Source organism: Ahaetulla prasina, chromosome 3 (genome assembly GCF_028640845.1).
Source record: "Ahaetulla prasina isolate Xishuangbanna chromosome 3, ASM2864084v1, whole genome shotgun sequence".
In the NCBI taxonomy this organism is placed as follows: Eukaryota; Metazoa; Chordata; class Lepidosauria; order Squamata; family Colubridae; genus Ahaetulla; species Ahaetulla prasina.
In genome coordinates this window covers 190,256,532-190,276,075 of record NC_080541.1, presented here as the reverse complement: position 1 = coordinate 190,276,075, position 19,544 = coordinate 190,256,532, and the positions used below count along the sequence as shown (strand labels likewise).

Below are 19,544 nucleotides of genomic sequence, written 5' to 3'. Positions count from 1 at the left end.
TTGAGGGCAAAAGAAGAAGGGAACGACAGAGAACGAGGTGGCTGGATGGAGTCACTGAAGCAGTAGGTATGAGCTTAAATGGATTCCAGAGGACAGGAAGGCCTGGAGGAACATTGTCCATGGGGTCACGATGGGTTGGACATGACTTCGCAACTAACAACAACAATACCCTGCCCATATCCTGGAGCACTTGGTATCTCACATTGCCTAATTATCTATCTTCTAAAATTTTGTGTCATTTGGAATTAATACTTTCAGAGATTCTCAATACATGAGATTGGTGACAGGTTGGGATTGCTCATGGAAATCTTACAGTAAAATTTTATGTGCTCTGTGTTATAGCTTTCTTTATAATCAATCTGAAGAGCTCTGCTAATTTTTGGGAAATAATAACTGATCTATGCTTGCTATCTATTATGTCAATCTATCATCAGTTTTAGTTTTCTTCTGGGTCCTTTGTTCAAAACACTGGTAGTCTAGATTTAGAATTTGTAGGCATTATTGTTTGTTTATGTGTTTATATGAATTACATGACCATCCATCCTACACTACTGATTCAGGGTGGTGTATAGGGATTAAAAACACGAAGCTTCACAACATACAACCCATCAGGCAGCCAAGGAGAAACAATAACCCCACTCACAAAAAAGTACATCAACAAAAGCAGGATTCATCTAACCTTCTGTCCCAAACACCTAGTAATCTACATTAGATCCAGAGACATTAGATTCAATCGTTTTCTCTTTATGCATTTAGACCATAGGTTCTACCAGAAATGGGCTGTGATTAATGACCCAAAGGACACCAGAGCAGGAATTAAAGGCTTTGTAAAGTGCAACATTTCTGTCATGGCTCGGGGGGATGTAATGGGTTCCTTTCCCGCCTCATCCAGCAGTCAAAATGAAGACATTGAAAAGTAAGTCTGTGGTGGTGAAAGGTGTATGGAATGTGGTCTTATGGAATTAGTAAGAAGAGGACCATTTTCTTACTCCTATGGGCAAAAAAAAAAAAAAAAAGATCTAGAAGTGCTGTGTTTAATCAAGCTTGGGAAGTTTGCTTTATTTATAAATTGTATCATTTAGTGCAGGAAAGGACATGAGTTTTCTGACAGAGCGAATTTCAGGTCTCCTCTTTCTTTCTTTCTCAGTCTAAAATTGTTGTCTGTCCTCTTTTGCATTTGGGATCTTCTCCTTGTCCCACTATCAGTAGAAGTCACCCATCATTTCCTGAGTGCAAGAATGGATAATGTCATCTTCCACCCACATCCATATTTATTTTGAAGCTCCATGTGAAAGCTGATTGTATGCCTTAAATTATTTTAAGTTTAAGGCATTCTGAACCAGGCAAGGAATCCTGGTTCAGGATATAAACCTAAGATATAAACTATAAACCCAGTATTGCTACTTTGCTTTGATTAAGAATAGAACAATCCTTAAAAAAGTGGGAGGGAGGAGACATTGAGACACTTGCCTACACAAGGCTAGTAAGTAAAGTTTGCCTTCTCTGCATGGGATGGGAAGGGTAAGAAGCTGGGCAAATAACCAGTCGGGTTCTGCAGTGGCCATATTCTGGACTGGGCGCCAACCCACTGCAGTCTGAACTTGAATTTTAAAACTCAGCTTCAGCAATAGTTGGAAGCAGTAAGAAAGACAGCTGGGTCAGGCTGCAGTGTGGACTTCAAAGGATCATCCCTCCTAACTAATCAAATATCTTCTTTTCAGGAACTTATTGCTTCCTAAAAAAATTCCAGCTGAGAGACCTTGGGCCAAATTCTGCATCAAAATATACAAGGCAGATGGTTTGCCCAGTATGAGCGCAGGAATCATGGGTGGGTTTTCAAAAATTGTGAGTGAGAAGAAAGTCTTCATTGATCCTTACGTGCAGATTTCTTTCTCTGGACAGTGGCTTAATGATCTGAATTAGGAGATTTAGTGACGGAACCGTGTCATGGTCAGATCATTTTCTCCTTCGCCTAGACTTTCGGACCGCCACCACCGCAGGGAGACGGAGCCAATGTTGGTTCCCCCAGGCCTGATGGACCCTGAGAGGTTCCAGACGGAGCTTGGGCCGTTCCTGAGGATCTTGCCCACGGCACGACTGAAGAACTGGTTGCGGGCGGGGAACGGGCCGCGGCTGGGGCTTTGGACCGTGTCGAGCCTTTGCGGCCTCTGACCCGGCGTAGGTCTCAATTGGCTCCTTGGTTCTCCGAGGAGCTGAGGGAGATGAAACGCCGGAGAAGACGCCTGGAGAGCACCTGGAGGTCTAGCCGCTCGAGGCTGATCGGACACTAGTGAGGTCTTTACCAGGACCTATCTAGTGGCAATGAGGAGGCGAAACGTTCTCACGTTTCCACCCTCATTGCATCGGCAGATAACCGCCCGCCGCCTGTTTCGGTGGTCCGCCTCCTTCATCAGGAGGACGGGATGACCCTTACAGGGACGAGCCTGCAGTAATTGCAGGTAGCTGCTGTTAATAACAGACTGCATTAGCAGCCTGAGCCACAGAGGCAATGGCGGTGGGTGGTTCGGAGAACCAGTAGCAAAAATCCCTGGCTCCCCCATTCATGCCCACCCAATGCCCGGTGGCCCGCTTCCCCACTTGCCGCTTCTTTTAAAAAAATGCTTTTAAAAGGTAAAAAAAAGAGGCTCTGACGATCACAGCTGAGCCGCGCGATCATCAGAGCCTTCTTTTTACTTTTAAAAACCATTTTTATTCAGCCGAATAGATTGTAAAAAAATGCTTTTAAAAGGTTAAAAAAAAGGCTCTGATGATCCCAGCTGAGCTGCCTGATTGTCAGAGCCTTTTTTTATTTTTAAAAGCATTTTTTAATAACCTATTCGGCCGAATAGGTTGTAAAAAAATGCTTTTCAAAGTAAAAAAAAAAAGATTGCGCACCACAGCTGATCAACCCCCCATGTGCTGTTCTACTTACCCCATGCCTTCTTTTGGTGTGCACTGCTCGTGCATGCACCTTGCATTTGGTGCCTGGTGCGCATTGTGCATGCGCATACGCAGCGCACATACACAGCCAGAAAACTAGTAGTAAACCGGTTCAGATTTCACCACTGTTCTGTGGGTCTCTTGTCTGCAATATGTCTTTTGAGAAATACCATTGTGTTCATGTGCAGGTCTTCCATTCCAAGAAGATTCCCTTCCTAGGCACTCTCATAGGCACTTTCAAGATAGATCTTGAGACTGTATACAATCAGCCAGGTACTGACCCTAAGGCTGTTATCATACTAAAAGTTGCTTTTTAGTTCTCTTTTGCCATTGCTTTGAATAACCTGCTTTGAGTCCGTAACATTCAAGCATAAGAGGACATTCATAACATTCAAGCATAAGAGGACATTCATAACATTCAAGCATAAGGCGCGTTCCTGTCCTATTGTTTCCGTACGTTATATCCAATTAATATAGCTATTACATACTCATATATATATATGCTTATATATTGTATAATAATTTCATACTTATGCTTATATATACTGTGTGACAAAATAAATAAATAAATAAATAAATCATTGTGGTTTGATTAAAAGCTAATCAATCTGTTTGAAATGGATTTGTTTGTGATAAGTATCATTCACATCCAACTAATGAGAATTAAAAATGAGCTATCCCAGGACTGGGTCCCTTCAAGAAGGTCCATGATCAAGGTTCTCAGCTGAGAAAAATTGAGTTGGTTCATTAAATCTGGCCAATATTTTCAGGGCTGGTTGAAGACTTCTTGCTATATGAGGTTGATCAAATCATATTTGTGAAATTTACCCAGCTGCACTAAAATCTATTAGCAATTAATTTATTTCCATTTTGCACCCTGACTATGCTAAAGCCCTTGATTGTGTGGATCACAACAAATTGTGGCAAGTTCTTAAAGAGATGGGAGTATCAGAGCATCTTATTTGTCCCTTGAGAAACCTATATGGACAAGAAGCAACAGTGAGAATTGGACATGGAACCACTGATTGGTTCAAAATTGGGAAAGGAGTCCAGCAAGGTTGTATACTGTCACACTGCCTATTTAACTTATATGCAGAGCACATCATGAGAATGGCAGGGCTAGATGAATCAAAAGTTGGAATTAAGATTGCTGGGAGAAATATCAACAACCTCATATGATACCACATTAATGGCAGAAAGTGAAGAGGAACTAAAGAGTGTCTTAATGCGGTTGAAGGAGGAGAGTGCAAAAGTTGGCTTGAAACTCAACATTAAGAAAACTAAGATCATGGCATCCAGCCCTCTCAATTCCTGGCAAATAGATGGGGAAGAAATAGAGCTAGTGACAGATTTTATTTTCCTGGGCTCCAAGATCACCACAGATGGGGACTGCAGCCAAGAAATTAAAAAACGCTTGCTCCTGGGGTCGAAAGCTATAGCAAATCTAGACAGTATACTAAAAAGCAGAGACATCAGCCTGCCAACAAAAGTGCGTATAGTCAAGGCTATGGTTTTCCCAGTTGCATTGTATGGCTGTGAAAGTTGGACCATAAGAAAGGCTAAGCGCCAAAGAATTAAGGCCTTTGAACTATGGTGCTGGAGAAGACTCCTGCGAGTCCCTTGGACTGCAAGGCGATCAAACCAGTCAGTCCTAGAGGAGATCAACCCTGACTGCTCTTCAGAAGGTCAGATCCTGAAAATGAAATTGAAGTACTCTGGCCACCTAATGAGAAGGAAGGATTCACTGGAGAAGAGCCTAATGCTGGGAAAGATTGAGGGCAAAAGAAGAAGGGAACGACAGAAAACGAGGTGGCTGGATGGAGTCACTGAAGCAGTAGGTATGAGCTTAAATGGATTCCAGAGGACAGGAAGACTTGGAGGAACATTGTCCATGGGGTCACGATGGGTTGGACACGACTTCGCAACTAACAACAACAATACCCTGCCCATATCCTGGAGCACTTGGTATCTCACATTGCTTAATTATCTATCTTCTAAAATTTTGTGTCATTTGGAATTAATACTTTCAGAGATTCTCAATACATGAGATTGGTGCCAGGTTGGGATTGCTCATGGAAATCTTACAGTAAAATTTTATGTGCTCTGTGTTATAGCTTTCTTTATAATCAATCTGAAGAGCTCTGCTAATTTTTGGGAAGTAATAACTGATCTATGCTTGCTATCTATTATGTCAATCTATCATCAGTTTTAGTTTTCTTCTGGGTCCTTTGTTCAAAACACTGGTAGTCTAGATTTAGAATTTGTAGGCATTATTGTTTGTTTATGTGTTTATATGAATTACATGACCATCCATCCTACACTACTGATTCAGGGTGGTGTATAGGGATTAAAAACACGAAGCTTCACAACATACAACCCATCAGGCAGCCAAGGAGAAACAATAACCCCACTCACAAAAAAGTACATCAACAAAAGCAGGATTCATCTAACCTTCTGACCCAAACACCTAGTAATCTACATTAGATCCAGAGACTTTAGATTCAATCGTTTTCTCTTTATGCATTTAGACCATAGGTTCTACCAGAAATGGGCTGTGATTAATGACCCAAAGGACACCAGAGCAGGAATTAAAGGCTTTGTAAAGTGCAACATTTCTGTCATGGCTCGGGGATGTAACACCAATCCTGCGGCTTGCACTGGCTCCTGTGGTCTTCGGTGCGCTTTAAGATTTTGGTCACCACCTTCAAAGCACTCCATGGCTTAGGGCCCGGTACTTACGAGACCGCCTGCTGTTACCGCATGCCTCCCACCGACCAGACGCTCTCACAGAGAGGGTCTTCTCAGGTGCCGTCCGCCAAACAATGTTGGCTGGCGGCCCCCAGGAAGGGCCTTCTGTGGGAGCTCCTACGCCTGGAACGAACTTCCTCCTGACTACGCCAAGTGCCTGATCTTCGGACCTTTCGCCATGAGCTGAAAACGCATTTATTCATTCAAGCGGACTGGCATAATATTAATATTTTTAATATTTTTAATATTTCTAATATTTTAAAATTTTAACTGGGGTTTATTATTATATGGTTTATAATTTCAAATTTTAAACTTTTAAATATGGCCATTTTTTCTAAATATGCTCGGTTTTAAATTGTCGTTTTAATTGTACATTTCTGTGTTTTTATTTTTGGCTGTACACCGCCCTGAGTCCTTCGGGAGAAGGGCGGTATAAAAATTTAATAAATAAATAAATAAATAAATAACCAGTCGGGTTCTGCAGTGGCCATATTCTGGACTGGGCGCCAACCCACTGCAGTCTGAACTTGAATTTTAAAACTCAGCTTCAGCAATAGTTGGAAGCAGAAAGAAAGACAGCTGGGTCAGGCTGCAGTGTGGACTTCAAAGGATCATCCCTCCTAACTAATCAAATATCTTCTTTTCAGGAACTTATTGCTTCCTAAAAAAATTCCAGCTGAGAGACCTTGGGCCAAATTCTGCATCAAAATATACAAGGCAGATGGTTTGCCCAGTATGAGCGCAGGAATCATGGGTGGGTTTTCAAAATTGTGAGTGAGAAGAAAGTCTTCATTGATCCTTACGTGCAGATTTCTTTCTCTGGACAGCAGGTAATTCTATTTTTTCTGCATATTTTCTTTTTGAAAGATTCATGAAATAGACTGATCTATTCAGTTTCAGTACTGAACCTTTTGAATAGGTCATGTAGAAAAAGACCAAGCACTAAGAACTTAGGAAACAGTATGACCCAGTCAGGATTCCTCTAATTGCTGGTTGTGAATCCCTCCTTGTGAAGTGGGGCCATATGAATCAGATGGGTTTGTTGATCGCGTACCTGGCTCCTTGCTGCGTGACTACAGCCCTGCCTGAACTACTAGAGGTGCTTGCCGGGATGGCGGTTGAGATCCCCAGGCTTTTGGTCATGGGGGATTTCAACTTGCCATCGGCCGGCTTGTCATCAACGGTGGTCCAGGAGTTCCAGGCTTCCATGACGGCCTTGGACCTGGTTCAAGTAAATGATGGCCCTACACACACTGGGGGAGGCACACTAGACTTGATTTTTATCTCTGGACAGTGGCTTAATGATCTGGAATTAGGAGATTTAGTGACGGAACCGGTGTCATGGTCAGATCATTTTCTCCTTCGCCTAGACTTTCGGACCGCCACTCACCATCGCAGGGAGACGGAGCCAATTCGTTGGTTCCGTCCCAGGCGCCTGATGGACCCTGAGAGGTTCCAGACGGAGCTTGGGCCGTTCCCTGAGGATCTTGCCCACGGCACGACTGAAGAACTGGTTGCGGCCTGGGAACGGGCCGCGGCTGGGGCTTTGGACCGTGTCGTGCCTTTGCGGCCTCTGACCCGGCGTAGGTCTCAATTGGCTCCTTGGTTCTCCGAGGAGCTGAGGGAGATGAAACGCCGGAGAAGACGCCTGGAGAGCACCTGGAGGTCTAGCCGTTCCGAGGCTGATCGGACACTAGTGAGGTCTTTTACCAGGACCTATCTAGTGGCAATGAGGGAGGCGAAACGTTCTTACGTTTCCACCCTCATTGCATCGGCAGATAACCGCCTGGCCGCCCTGTTTCGGGTGGTCCGTTCCCTCCTTCATCAGGAGGGACGGGATGACCCCTTACAGGGACGTGCCGAGGAGTTTAACGGTTATCTATACGATAAAATCGTTCAGCTCCGGGATGGTCTGGACCGAAATTGCGATGATCCAAGCGGGATGACGGAGCCTCGTCTTGTTGAGGTTATTTGGGATGAGTTTGATTCTGTGGCTCTCGAGGACGTGGACAGGTTGCTGGGGCGGTTACATGCGACCACATGTTTACTGGACCCGTGTCCCTCCTGGTTAGTACTGGCTACTCGGGAGGTGACACGAGGCTGGCTCAGGAATTATAAATGCTTCTTTGGTGGAAGGGTTTTCCCGCGGCCTTGAAAGGGGGGGGGGTGAGCCCCCCCCTCAAGAAGCCTTCCCTGGATCCAGCTATTTTGGGGAATTACTGTCCAGTCTCCAACCTTCGCTTTGTGGCGAAGGTTGTAGAGAGTGTGGTTGCATGGCAGCTTCCCCAGTACCTGGATGAAGCCGTCTATCTAGACCCGTTCCAGTCCGGTTTCCGGCCCGGTCATAGTACAGAGACAGCTTTGGTCGCGTTGGTGGATGACCTCTGGAGGGCCAGGGATAGGGGTTGTTCCTCTGCCCTGGTCCTATTAGATCTCTCAGCGGCTTTTGATACCATCGACCATGGTATCCTGCTGCACCGGTTGGAGGGGTTGGGAGTGGGAGGCACCGTTTATCGGTGGTTCTCCTCCTATCTCTCTGACCGGTCGCAGACGGTGTTGACAGGGGGGCAGAGATCGACCGCGAGGCGCCTCACTTGTGGGGTGCCGCAGGGGTCGATTCTCTCGCCCCTCCTGTTCAACATCTATATGAAGCCGTTGGGTGAGGTCATCAGTGGTTTCGGGGTGAGTTACCACCTGTACGCTGATGATACGCAGCTGTACTTTTCCACCCCGAACCACCCCAATGAAGCTGTCGAAGTGCTGTCCCGGTGTCTGGAAGCCGTACGGGTCTGGATGGGGAGAAACAGACTCAAGCTCAATCCCTCCAAGACGGAGTGGCTGTGGATGCCGGCACCCCGGTACAGCCAGCTGCAACCGCAGCTGGCTGTCGGGGCAGTTATTGGCCCCAATGGAAAGGGTGCGCAACTTGGGCGTCCTCCTGGATGGGCGGCTGTCGCTTGATGATCATTTGGCGGCCGTCTCCAGGAGGGCTTTTACCAGCACGCTTGGTCCGCCAGTTGCGCCTTCCTTGACCGGGATGCCTTATGCACGGTCACTCACGCTCTTGTCACTTCCCGTTTGGATTATTGCAATGCTCTCTACATGGGGCTGCCCTTAAAGTGCACCCCGAGGCTGCAGCTAGTCCAGAATGCAGCTGCGTTGTAATAGTGGAGCAACTCGTTGCTCCCATGTAACACCAATCCTGCGGCTTGCACTGGCTCCTGTGGTCTTTCGGTGCGCTTTAAGATTTTGGTCACCACCTTCAAAGCGCTCCATGGCTTAGGGCCCGGGTACTTACGAGACCGCCTGCTGTTACCGCATGCCTCCCACCGACCCGTACGCTCTCACAGAGAGGGTCTTCTCAGGGTGCCGTCCGCCAAACAATGTCGGCTGGCGGCCCCCAGGAAGGGCCTTCTGTGGGAGCTCCTACGCCTGGAACGAACTTCCTCCTGGACTCGTCAAGTGCCTGATCTTCGGACCTTTCGCCGTGAGCTGAATACGCATTTATCCCTTCAAGCGGGTGTGGCATATCATTAATATTTTTAATATTTTTAATATTTCTAATATTTTAAAATTTTAACTGGGGTTTATTATTATATGGTTTATAATTTCAAATTTTAAACTTTTAAATATGGCCATTTTTTCTAAATATGCTCGGTTTTAAATTGTCGTTTTAATTGTACATTTCTGTGTACACCTGAGTCCTTCGGGAGAAGGGCGGTATAAAAATTTAATAAATAAATAAATAAATAAATAACCAGTCGGGTTCTGCAGTGGCCATATTCTGGACTGGGCGCCAACCCACTGCAGTCTGAACTTGAATTTTAAAACTCAGCTTCAGCAATAGTTGGAAGCAGTAAGAAAGACAGCTGGGTCAGGCTGCAGTGTGGACTTCAAAGGATCATCCCTCCTAACTAATCAAATATCTTCTTTTCAGGAACTTATTGCTTCCTAAAAAAATTCCAGCTGAGAGACCTTGGGCCAAATTCTGCATCAAAATATACAAGGCAGATGGTTTGCCCAGTATGAGCGCAGGAATCATGGGTGGGTTTTCAAAAATTGTGAGTGAGAAGAAAGTCTTCATTGATCCTTACGTGCAGATTTCTTTCTCTGGACAGCAGGTAATTCTATTTTTTCTGCATATTTTCTTTTTGAAAGATTCATGAAATAGACTGATCTATTCAGTTTCAGTACTGAACCTTTTGAATAGGTCATGTAGAAAAAGACCAAGCACTAAGAACTTAGGAAACAGTATGACCCAGTCAGGATTCCTCTAATTGCTGGTTGTGGAATAAATTCCAAAGCTTCCCTAATGTACTGTATGCTTAGGCAACTTTCTCTAACGCCTACAACTTCATTTTGTTCCAGCCCCTTAGTCTTGCAATATGCAATTAATAGAAACCCAAAGTAGGATTTGCTGACAGTATAACGGGTGACATAAGGCTTTTTCTACTACTGAGTTAAAATGTTATTTGTCCTCATCTGAGAGCAGCACGGTGGCTCAGTGGTTAAGATGTCGGCTGGAAAGCTGGCAGCCCAATTTCAAGACCTGAGTGTCATATGACTGGGTGAGCTCCCACCCTTGCCCCAACTCCTGCCAACCTAGCAGTCTGAAAGCACGGAAATGCTAATAGATAAATAGGTACCACTTTGGTGGATAGGTAACAATGCCCAGTGATGTCATGCTGGTCACATGACTGCAGAAATGTCTTCAGTCAGCACTGGCTCAATGGCCTTGAAAGGGAGATGAGCAACACCCCCTATAGTCGGCAACAAGTGGCGGTAAAATCCACAGGGACTCCTTTACCTTTACTTTACGTTACCTCATTTGAGTTAGGCAAAAATATTGTTCCCATTGTCAGTTCCTATGCTGCCTCTAATGCCTGTATTCCAACCAGTGTGCCAATCAATGACTGATAATGGATTACAAAGCAAGGCAACTTCATGAGAACAAGAGGAATAATAAGCGTGATTGTGGTTGATTGTGCTGTATAGTAATTAGATACAAACAGGGACATAAATACAGTGCAAGATTCTTTAAGGTTTTTTTTTCCAAATGCTAATTACTTTGTTTATATAGTTCTTATTTAACGCATAAGCAGTAAACTTTATAAGAATCTAGACATGGCCATAGAACGATTCCCCTTTACGGAAAGGTGACAAAGTTTGGAGCTAATTGTTGGTTTAAAAGATGGGTAAATGGGACATTTATCCTAGATGAGAATTCAGAGAGTTGCAATCTGAAGACATCTGAATGAGGTCAAGGAAGGGGAAGGTTGGTCTGAACAGTTCTGTGCTCCCTCACTCTTCTATTACTGCTTTATCACCAATTGAGTTCTTTGGTTCTGTTCTTATAATATTCTCTTTTTTTTTTTTTTTTATTCAAAAAGTTTTACAAAATTTTTTCCCCCCCCCAACCCCTCTCCCTTCACAAACCCCTCCCCTCCCCTGGCTTCCCGGAACAAACACAAGGTATAGTTAAAAATAAAACAAACATATGCTAAAAAAAATTTTTCCCAAAACTATTATACCAATTCTCCCTCTCTAGCTCTGACTTCCTCCTTACATAACCAAATCCTTCAAAAAATTAACAATAAACAGTAATAAAATATATAAATCAGTAGAACAAATTAATCCTAAAATATTTAAAACCAGCTAAAGCATAAAAATCCAATCCAGTTCAGAGAATATCTCCCTTATAGCTTCTATAACCATATAACCATATAATTTCCCCAAGTCTTTCTTACATAAGATCTTTCAAGAATATTCTATTTAAAATTCAATACAACAGATTATAAAATTTATAAAATTTCAATAGAGAAAATTACAATATTATTTAATTAATTACAATATCTATTCAACTTTAGTCCTTCCTCATCAAAATCCAGTATATCCAAATATCTAGTCTCTTATAATCACAAATTGTCTTTCGGGGACACTAATATTTTTGTCTATTAATATTTTAAAAACCTTGTTTCAAAATAATACTTTTGTCTCTTGCCATTTTTTGGTGCATTAATCTCTGTCTTTCCTTCGTTGCTCCTTTTAAAAGTCAATCACAATATTTCCTAGTAATTCCTTATGTCCAGAAATCCAAAATTACTGCCGTATATTCCATCAGTCCAAAAGAGAACTCTTGGGAAACATTAAGCTTGTGAGTCTTTTCCATTTGAGGACAATCTCCTGTAGCACAAATTCAGGCAGCTCATCCAAACTATTTAAAGAAAACTTCTTTAGATCACCTTGTTTCTTCACGATCAAATCTTCATATTTATCCACTTTTATTTGTATGTCCTCCATTCCGTTTTCCGAATAATTGCACTGGTTAATTTGCTCCAAACTCTCATCCAAAACGTCCCCATTTTTTATCAATTCGTATTTTTGAATAATTAAATACATACTTTCTGTGTAGTCCTGTATAAAGTCATGAATCCATTCTTCTGAAAGAACCTCCATAACAAAATTCCTGCTGAGAATCCCCTTGTAAAGTACTTAAACAGCGTAATATAATCCAACAGTCCACAGTCAAACACAATAAGATAAAATCTCCATTCAGTTTCGATTCAACAGCAAAGCTCCCTTTGATGTATCGCTCTGCTTTCAGTTTCTCTAAAACGAAACTGAAGGGGGGGCGGAAGTCAGAAAATCAAAAATACTTGCAAACCAATAATTGTTCCTCACACTCGTTCCGCCTGCTTTTCGTATCAATTGCTAGCAGAAGTGGACACCTTCCTCTTTTCCTGCTTTTTCAGGAGCGCAGAGAATACTGGAGGTGGGGGAGGGGTAAATAAGGGGATTCGACCGTTCAGGACTTTGTATTACAAAAACAAAGCCCCTAGGGGAATCTACCCAATTCCTCCTCCTTGCTCTGTCTCTCTCTTTCAACCAGAGAGAGAAATGAAGCCGGGATCAGTTGTTAAATCCGGCTTTTACCATATTCAATGCGGAGTGCCATAAATTAGCACCCAGCGAGAAAGGTGGCGCCACCCAGAAGCCCTCTTATAATATTCTCTTATTTAGGGAGAAACATCAGTTGAAAGCAGCACTGTAGAACCAGTTTGGAATGAACAAGTAACATTCATTGAGATGTTTCCACCTCTTGTTCGAAAAATAAAAGTCCAGCTACTGGATGATGCAAACTTTGGAGATGTTGCCCTTGCTACACATTTCATTGATCTGCAACAAATATCTGACCCTGGAAGAAATGGTGAGTTTGTCATAGACATTGTCTTATACAGTGTCTTATACAGTCTTATATCAGACCATAGTTCTGTCTAAGCACTGTGTTATCAGAACTGCTGTTTTAGCTGACTGCAAGTCTCTCCAAGGTATCAGGCAATGTTCTTTGCTGAGGTAGCGCAGTGGTTAGAGTGCAGTACTGCAGGCTACTTCAGCTGACTGCTAGCTGCAGTTCGACAGTTCAAATCTTGATTGCAGAAAATATGACTTCAGTAACAGAGTTGTTAATGCTTGGAATAAACTACCTGACTCTGTGGTCTCTTCTCAAAATCCCCAAAGCTTCAATGAAAAACTGTCTACTATTGACCTCACCCCATTTCTAAGAGGTCTGTAAGGGGCGTACATAAGAGCACAAGCGTGCCTACTGTTCCTGTCCTATTGTTTCCTTTCGTTATATCCAATTAATATAGCTATTACATACTCATATATATATATGCTTATATATTGTATAATAATTTCATACTTATGCTTATATATACTGTGTGACAAAATCAATCAATCAATCAATCAATCTCACTGGCTCAAGGTTGACTCAGCCTTCCATCCTTCTGAGGTGGGTAAAATGAGGACCCAGATTGTTGGGGGCAATATGCTGACTCTGTAAAACTGCTTAGAGAGGGCTGTAAAAGCACTATGAAGCAGTATAAAAGTCTAAGTGCTATTGCTATTGCTATTAGGCAATAATCTTTCCAGCCTTAACCCAGGAAAAGTCAAGGATAGAAGCAGCAAAAATTAGCTTGGAAAGCAGAGATTTTGCTATTGAGTTATAGCTCCTTAGAACATCATAGCTGATATACTGTATAATGGTCTTTACCTTTTGTCTATTAACCTATTTGTCTATTTGATTTAATTAAAAAATAATTAATAGTATCCTTTATACCAGCAGTCACCAACTGGTGGTCCGTGAGAAAATTTTTGTGGTCCCCAGAAAAATTATTTGCATTTTTTATATTGCACTAAATCAGGGGTCCTCAAACTATGACCCCTGGACTGGATATGTGCAATGAACGCTTGTGTTGCTGCAGAGTCTCCCCTTTAGGGTCTTTTTGTGTGGGTTGGGGTCTGCTTCAGTCTCCTGGTGTGGGGCTTTGGGCGAAGGCTGGAGGGAAGTGCTGCTGGTGGCGAAGAGCTGGAGGACCTTCTTCCAGTGGGACAGCATCATAGCCTGGAACTGGCTGACCATCTCAGCCCGCTGAGCCTCCAGGTTCCGGTACCTGGCCTTGCACTTCTGCAGAACTTCCCTCTGCTTGGAAAACCTATGCTCCTAGTCCTCTGCTGAGCCTCCTTCTCAGTCAGATCCAATTTGAACTGACCCAGCTGTTTTGCCAACTCTTTCTTATGGTGGCTGCTTAGCTCCAACAACTGCTTCCTGTTGGGGCACTAAGGAGCCCGGGCAGGCAGGGGAGGAGTGGGGAGGAGAGGAGGGGCGAGTAGAGGCCAGCAAGGTGCCCCTCGACGTGAGTGACATCAACTTGGTCATGCCCACCCAGTCACATGACCACCTAGCCACACCCACGCAGCCGGTCATTAAGCAGAACATATTAGTGGTCCATGGGATTTTAAATTATGAATGTAGTGGTCCCTGAGGTCCGAAAGGTTGGGGACCCCTGCTTTATACAATTACAGAAAAACAATGAATTATATCAAATTGTGTTATAGCCATAGCAGCATGTATAAAATGCTCTGTATGACCGTTTTGACCATATTGTATAGGCTAATCTTATATGAAATAGAAGAAAACTTTAAACAAAAAGTTTTACTTAAATGGTTCACAAAAGGGACTCAATGTTTGTCAATAAGAATTCCACAGAGTCATTTACCAAGCAAGCTTTATCACTTTTGCACATCGGCTTAACATAGCTTTCTGGTGAACATTTGAGAAAGATGCCTAATATAGCAATAAATGGGCAATGGGGTTTTGTAAAAGGTTTGTATTGTATTTTCTTTTTGTATCTTTAATTAAGTATAGTAATACAGACTGCAAATGCATTGGAACAATGGGACATCTTATTCTCAACTATAATTCAGCTGAGAAATTATTACATACAGTATCTACTGTATGTCGACTATGTCGACTGGTGGTGCAGTGGTTAGAATGCAGTACTGCAGGGCTAACTCACTGCTCATTCCAGGAGTTCGATCCTGACTGGCTCAAGTTTGACTCTGCCTTCCATCCTTCTGAGGTCGATAAAATGAAGACCCAAATTGGAGGGGTGGGTTTCACTTACCTTTGTTACTGTTTGCTTGTGTACACACTCACTTCATTTGCATGTTCACCCCATCTGCACATCCACAGAAGCTTCTGCCCATTCGCAGATCGTATTTGATGACATCCGGGTGGGTGAGCGGAGTCTCCCGCCGCCGCTACTACCGGTTCACCCGAACTGGGGTGAACCAGTAGCAGCCCCACACTGCCAGATTGTTGGGGGCAGTATGCTGACTTTGTAAACCGCTTAAGAGTGGACTGTAAAGCACTATGAAGCAGTATATAAGTCCAAGTGCTATTGCTATTGCTATTTCTGTGTATGGTGAGACATAGCTTGATAATATCTGTACTGATTTACACCATGCTGAGGAAAATAGCTTCAATTAGTCCTCGGAATTTTTTTCTTTTTTAAAAAAAAAATGATTTTTTATTAAATACATTTCTTAGTGCTTATTGAACATTGGCTTTGTGGGTATTTAATTTGCTTAATCTCCACCCCTTTTTCCAACCATTGGTAAAATAGAGTCCATGTTTGATAGTATCCTACATCTTCTTTCTGTTTTATTTTCAATCTCAATCTATCCATTTCTGCACAATCTAATATCTTCCCGACTATCTCTTCATCTCACGGTATATCTTCATTTTTCCAGACAATACTAGTCCTCTGAATTTCTGTGTGGCAATTACATGCCAAATATCTATTTACAGATAGTCCTCATTTTATGACCATAATTGGAAACAGAATTTCTATTGCTAAGTGCCGTGGTAGTTAAATGTGTAGTGCTCAATTTTATGACCTTTTTAGCTGCAGTTAAGTGAATTGCTATGGTCATTAAATGAATCACATGGTTGTTGAGTAAATCTGACTTCCTCCATTGACTTTGCTTATCAGAAATTCCATGGGAAGGTTGGAAATGACAATCACTTGACTCCAGCACTCTGCAATCATTGCAAATACATGTCAATTGTCAAGCACCTGGATTTTGTTTATTTGAGTGTAGGAATGTTGTGATGGTCGTAAGTGCACAGACTGGTTATAAATAACTTTTTTCATTTCAGCCATAATGTTGAAACAGCATTAAATAAATGGCTATGAGTCAAGGACTACCTGTTTAAGATAGATCACCAAGGAGGCGTGACCTACTTCATTGTTAAAATGGTCTTGTAAAAGTGCAAATCTGAACCAAATGCTGGTATATTCAAAACCGTATTTTCTTCCCACTAGGATTTAATCCCACTTTTGGACCAACTTGGGTAAATTTATATGGCTCATCCCAGAATTCAACCTTGCGAGATATACACAAAGATCTCAATGAAGGTCTGGGTGAAGGCATCTTCTATCGTGGACGCCTTCTTATGGCCATTACAGTAGAGATTTTCAGTACTATCCAGGCAGCGGAAAAGAAGCCAGCAGAAGTTCTTAAGGGGGCCTTAAGCAAACTCAAGTTGAAGAAAAAGAGTAAAAAGGCCAAAGAGAAATCCAGAACTTCTGTCAAGGAGCAGCATCAAAGCCAACCTGATATTAGTACCACTGAGGAGGCAGAACAACCAAGTGAAGTGATTGTTGAGGTAGAAGACCTCCATCCTCTCCCAGAGGTGAGTCTCGGTGATCACAGAAATCATAGGAAAGTGAAATTATTTTATATAATGCCTTCTATATATTTTATGCTTAATAAATGAGGTCTAAAACATTATTTCCCCCATTTAACATTTTCAATATTAAACTTTAAACAGTTAAGAAGTGAATACAAATAACTGTAATACATTTTAAATATTATAAAACAATGTGATCTAAATTAACAAGATAAAATCCTTCTTTTGAGTAAAACCTTAGACAATTTGCAATCTGTCATTGAATCTTTACAGAGTTTTTTTCTATTTCTTATTCTCCCGTCCTCATAAGACTTATGCATATTTTTAAAGAAGATAGAGTAATTCTTCAATGACTTGTGCCATTGATTTTTTTTCTTCAATTTTTTATGTTACTCAAAAGATTAAAGTACAAAATCAAAAAGAAAAAAAGTTAACATTAGACAAAACTAGACAAGGATAGTAAAAAAAATATGAATTAAAAACGACAGAAAACAACAACCACCAAAAACTGACACCCCCTTTTTATCCCCTACTACTTGAATATCAAATCTATTACAACAATAAGAGGTTGTTGCAAAAAAAAATTGTAAAACTCCAGCAAGGGTTTATAAAATAGGTCAAAAGTTTACTGGTTGTAAATCTCTGTTTAAAGGTCCAGTAAAGCCTTTTAAAAATAAAAGTTATGCATATCTGAAACTTAGTTTGCACAACTATCACCCATAAAGAAACTCGTGTCTATCTACTGTTATTTCCTTTCAATGTATAGAGGTGATCTTTTTCTGAGGATGGAATATTTCTACCTTCCGCTAAGGTCTCTATACGTTACTAAGATCAATCTGATTTTTTTTTAATAAAAGGAAGAAATTAAAAGTGATTTTAGGTAGCTGAACTTCAGCATAAAGAAACTTTGGGATGAAGGGGATTAAAATAATTATCAATGCTTTTCCTGATCAAAGCATCCACCTCATACAAAGGAAGGCACAGTATGAATGAAAAAAATGAAACGGGAAGAAAACACCTTTTACCTTTTAAACATTCTCAAAGTTATTTTATTTTAAAATCTGGATTATTAAATTATTTTATTAAATAAATTATTATTATTAGATTATTATCTGTGCTCTACCAATCCCAATATATTTAGATGCAACACATTGTGTATTTACTCATTTAAGCAGAATTCAACTTTCAGCCTCGCACCCTTTAGACAAATATTGATGTTGTGTTATGCTGCCAAGTTTAAATACCATTATGTATGTGGGGAGGGGGGACGACACATTAAGTTAAAATACAGTTTGGATTAATCTGTGAATCAGTATTTTATATTATCATAAAGAAGGAAACTGAAAACTTTTTCTTCAGAATGCCCTAGGAGTGAAAGAAGAATTCCTTCTCTTTGCATCATTTTTTGAAGTGACTATGATGGATCCCTCAGTAGGTACTAAACCTATGAAGTTTGAAATCTCTATAGGTAAGTGACAGAAGCTTCAGTTCTTTTTAATTTAAAACAGGTTCTCTTTTTCATCCCTCTGCCATGCATTTTTTTCTTCCATCTACAATTCTATAATTTTGTTACAGTCATCTCTAAACTGATGCTCTTGTTGTCTTTATGTTCAAATCAAATAAAAATTCTGATATGACTAAGCATATTAAATGTGTTGCAATAACAAAGAATAAACATGTTTAACTTCAAGGGAACTATGGGAAAACTGAAGAAGTTACTACCAAGATGTCTGTGAAAGGTGAGAAGGGAGAAAAGAGTGAAGAAAAACAGCCTTTGCTAGATCCTCTTTCAGAGGAAGAGCTGGATTTTGAAGTCATGCCTCCAACAACAACTTTGCTTGATAAGTCTATGACTGTGAACCAAAGACCAGAACCCACTGAATATGACAGGTAATTTCTCAATAGTTTTATCTCATTTGAATTTCCATATTTTAGTTAACATACTATTAATTCCATTTGCAAAGAAACCAAAGTATCAACCTAAGTGCTCATTTTCAAAATTGAAATTTGCTCTCTCTTTATTGAGTAACTTTATTGAGTCACAACATTTACCTTTATAGGAGCCAGTCTGAATCTCAATTCTTGAAAACAATAATGTTTATAGAAAGCTCATTGTACTTATACTCCTATTCCACCAGGAATCATTCAGCAGTAAGTTAATGTTTGGTATTTTAGGACCATCCTCTAATTTTAGTTCATGATAGTGAAATTCATTTCCATTTGTCATTTCATTTATCATGAGCGAGCAGTCAGAAGCTGTACAAGACCTTCAGCAACAAAAGCCACAGTCTTAGCAATGATCATCAGGCACACAAGAAATTGACACTATTTTCCTATTTGCCATAAATTGTGGAAAAATTAAGCAACCAGGTTCCCACCTGAAATTAAATGGAGGAATCAAGTTGTTCATTTCTTACAGCTGTTCGCAGCAGGAAATAAACTATCTGTAGTGGATCACTGGGAGAAAGAGGACTATGGATTGAGAAAGATACATGTATGTAAATGTGTATAGACTCCTGCAAGTCCCTTGGACTGCACGGCGATCAAACCAGTCAGTCCTAGAGGAGATCAACCCTGACTGCTCTTTAGAAGGCCATATCCAGAAGATGAAACTGAAATACTTTGCCCACCTAATGAGAAGGAAGGACTCACTGGAGAAGAGCCTAAGGCAAAAGAGGGCAAAAGAAGAAGGGGACGACAGAGAATAAGGTGGCTGGATGGAGTCACTGAAGCAGTAGGCATGAGCTTAAATGGACTCCAGAGGATGGTAGAGGACAGGAAGGCCTGGAGGAACGTTGTCCATGGGGTCATGATGGGT

At 41.5% G+C, this 19,544-nt stretch overlaps 1 protein-coding gene across 1 annotated transcript in view; it reads left to right on the top strand.

The window, feature by feature from the left end:
* The window catches only part of LOC131195711 (fer-1-like protein 4), an 81,790-nt gene that overhangs the window by 16,465 nt on the left and 45,781 nt on the right, over window positions 1-19,544 (top strand). The window contains exons 12-17 of the mRNA XM_058177846.1: window positions 757-916; window positions 9,626-9,809; window positions 12,709-12,895; window positions 16,359-16,729; window positions 18,086-18,194; window positions 18,418-18,616. Of these exons, the coding sequence (XP_058033829.1) occupies window positions 757-916; window positions 9,626-9,809; window positions 12,709-12,895; window positions 16,359-16,729; window positions 18,086-18,194; window positions 18,418-18,616 (1,210 nt within the window). The remainder of the gene's footprint in view (window positions 1-756; window positions 917-9,625; window positions 9,810-12,708; window positions 12,896-16,358; window positions 16,730-18,085; window positions 18,195-18,417; window positions 18,617-19,544) is intronic.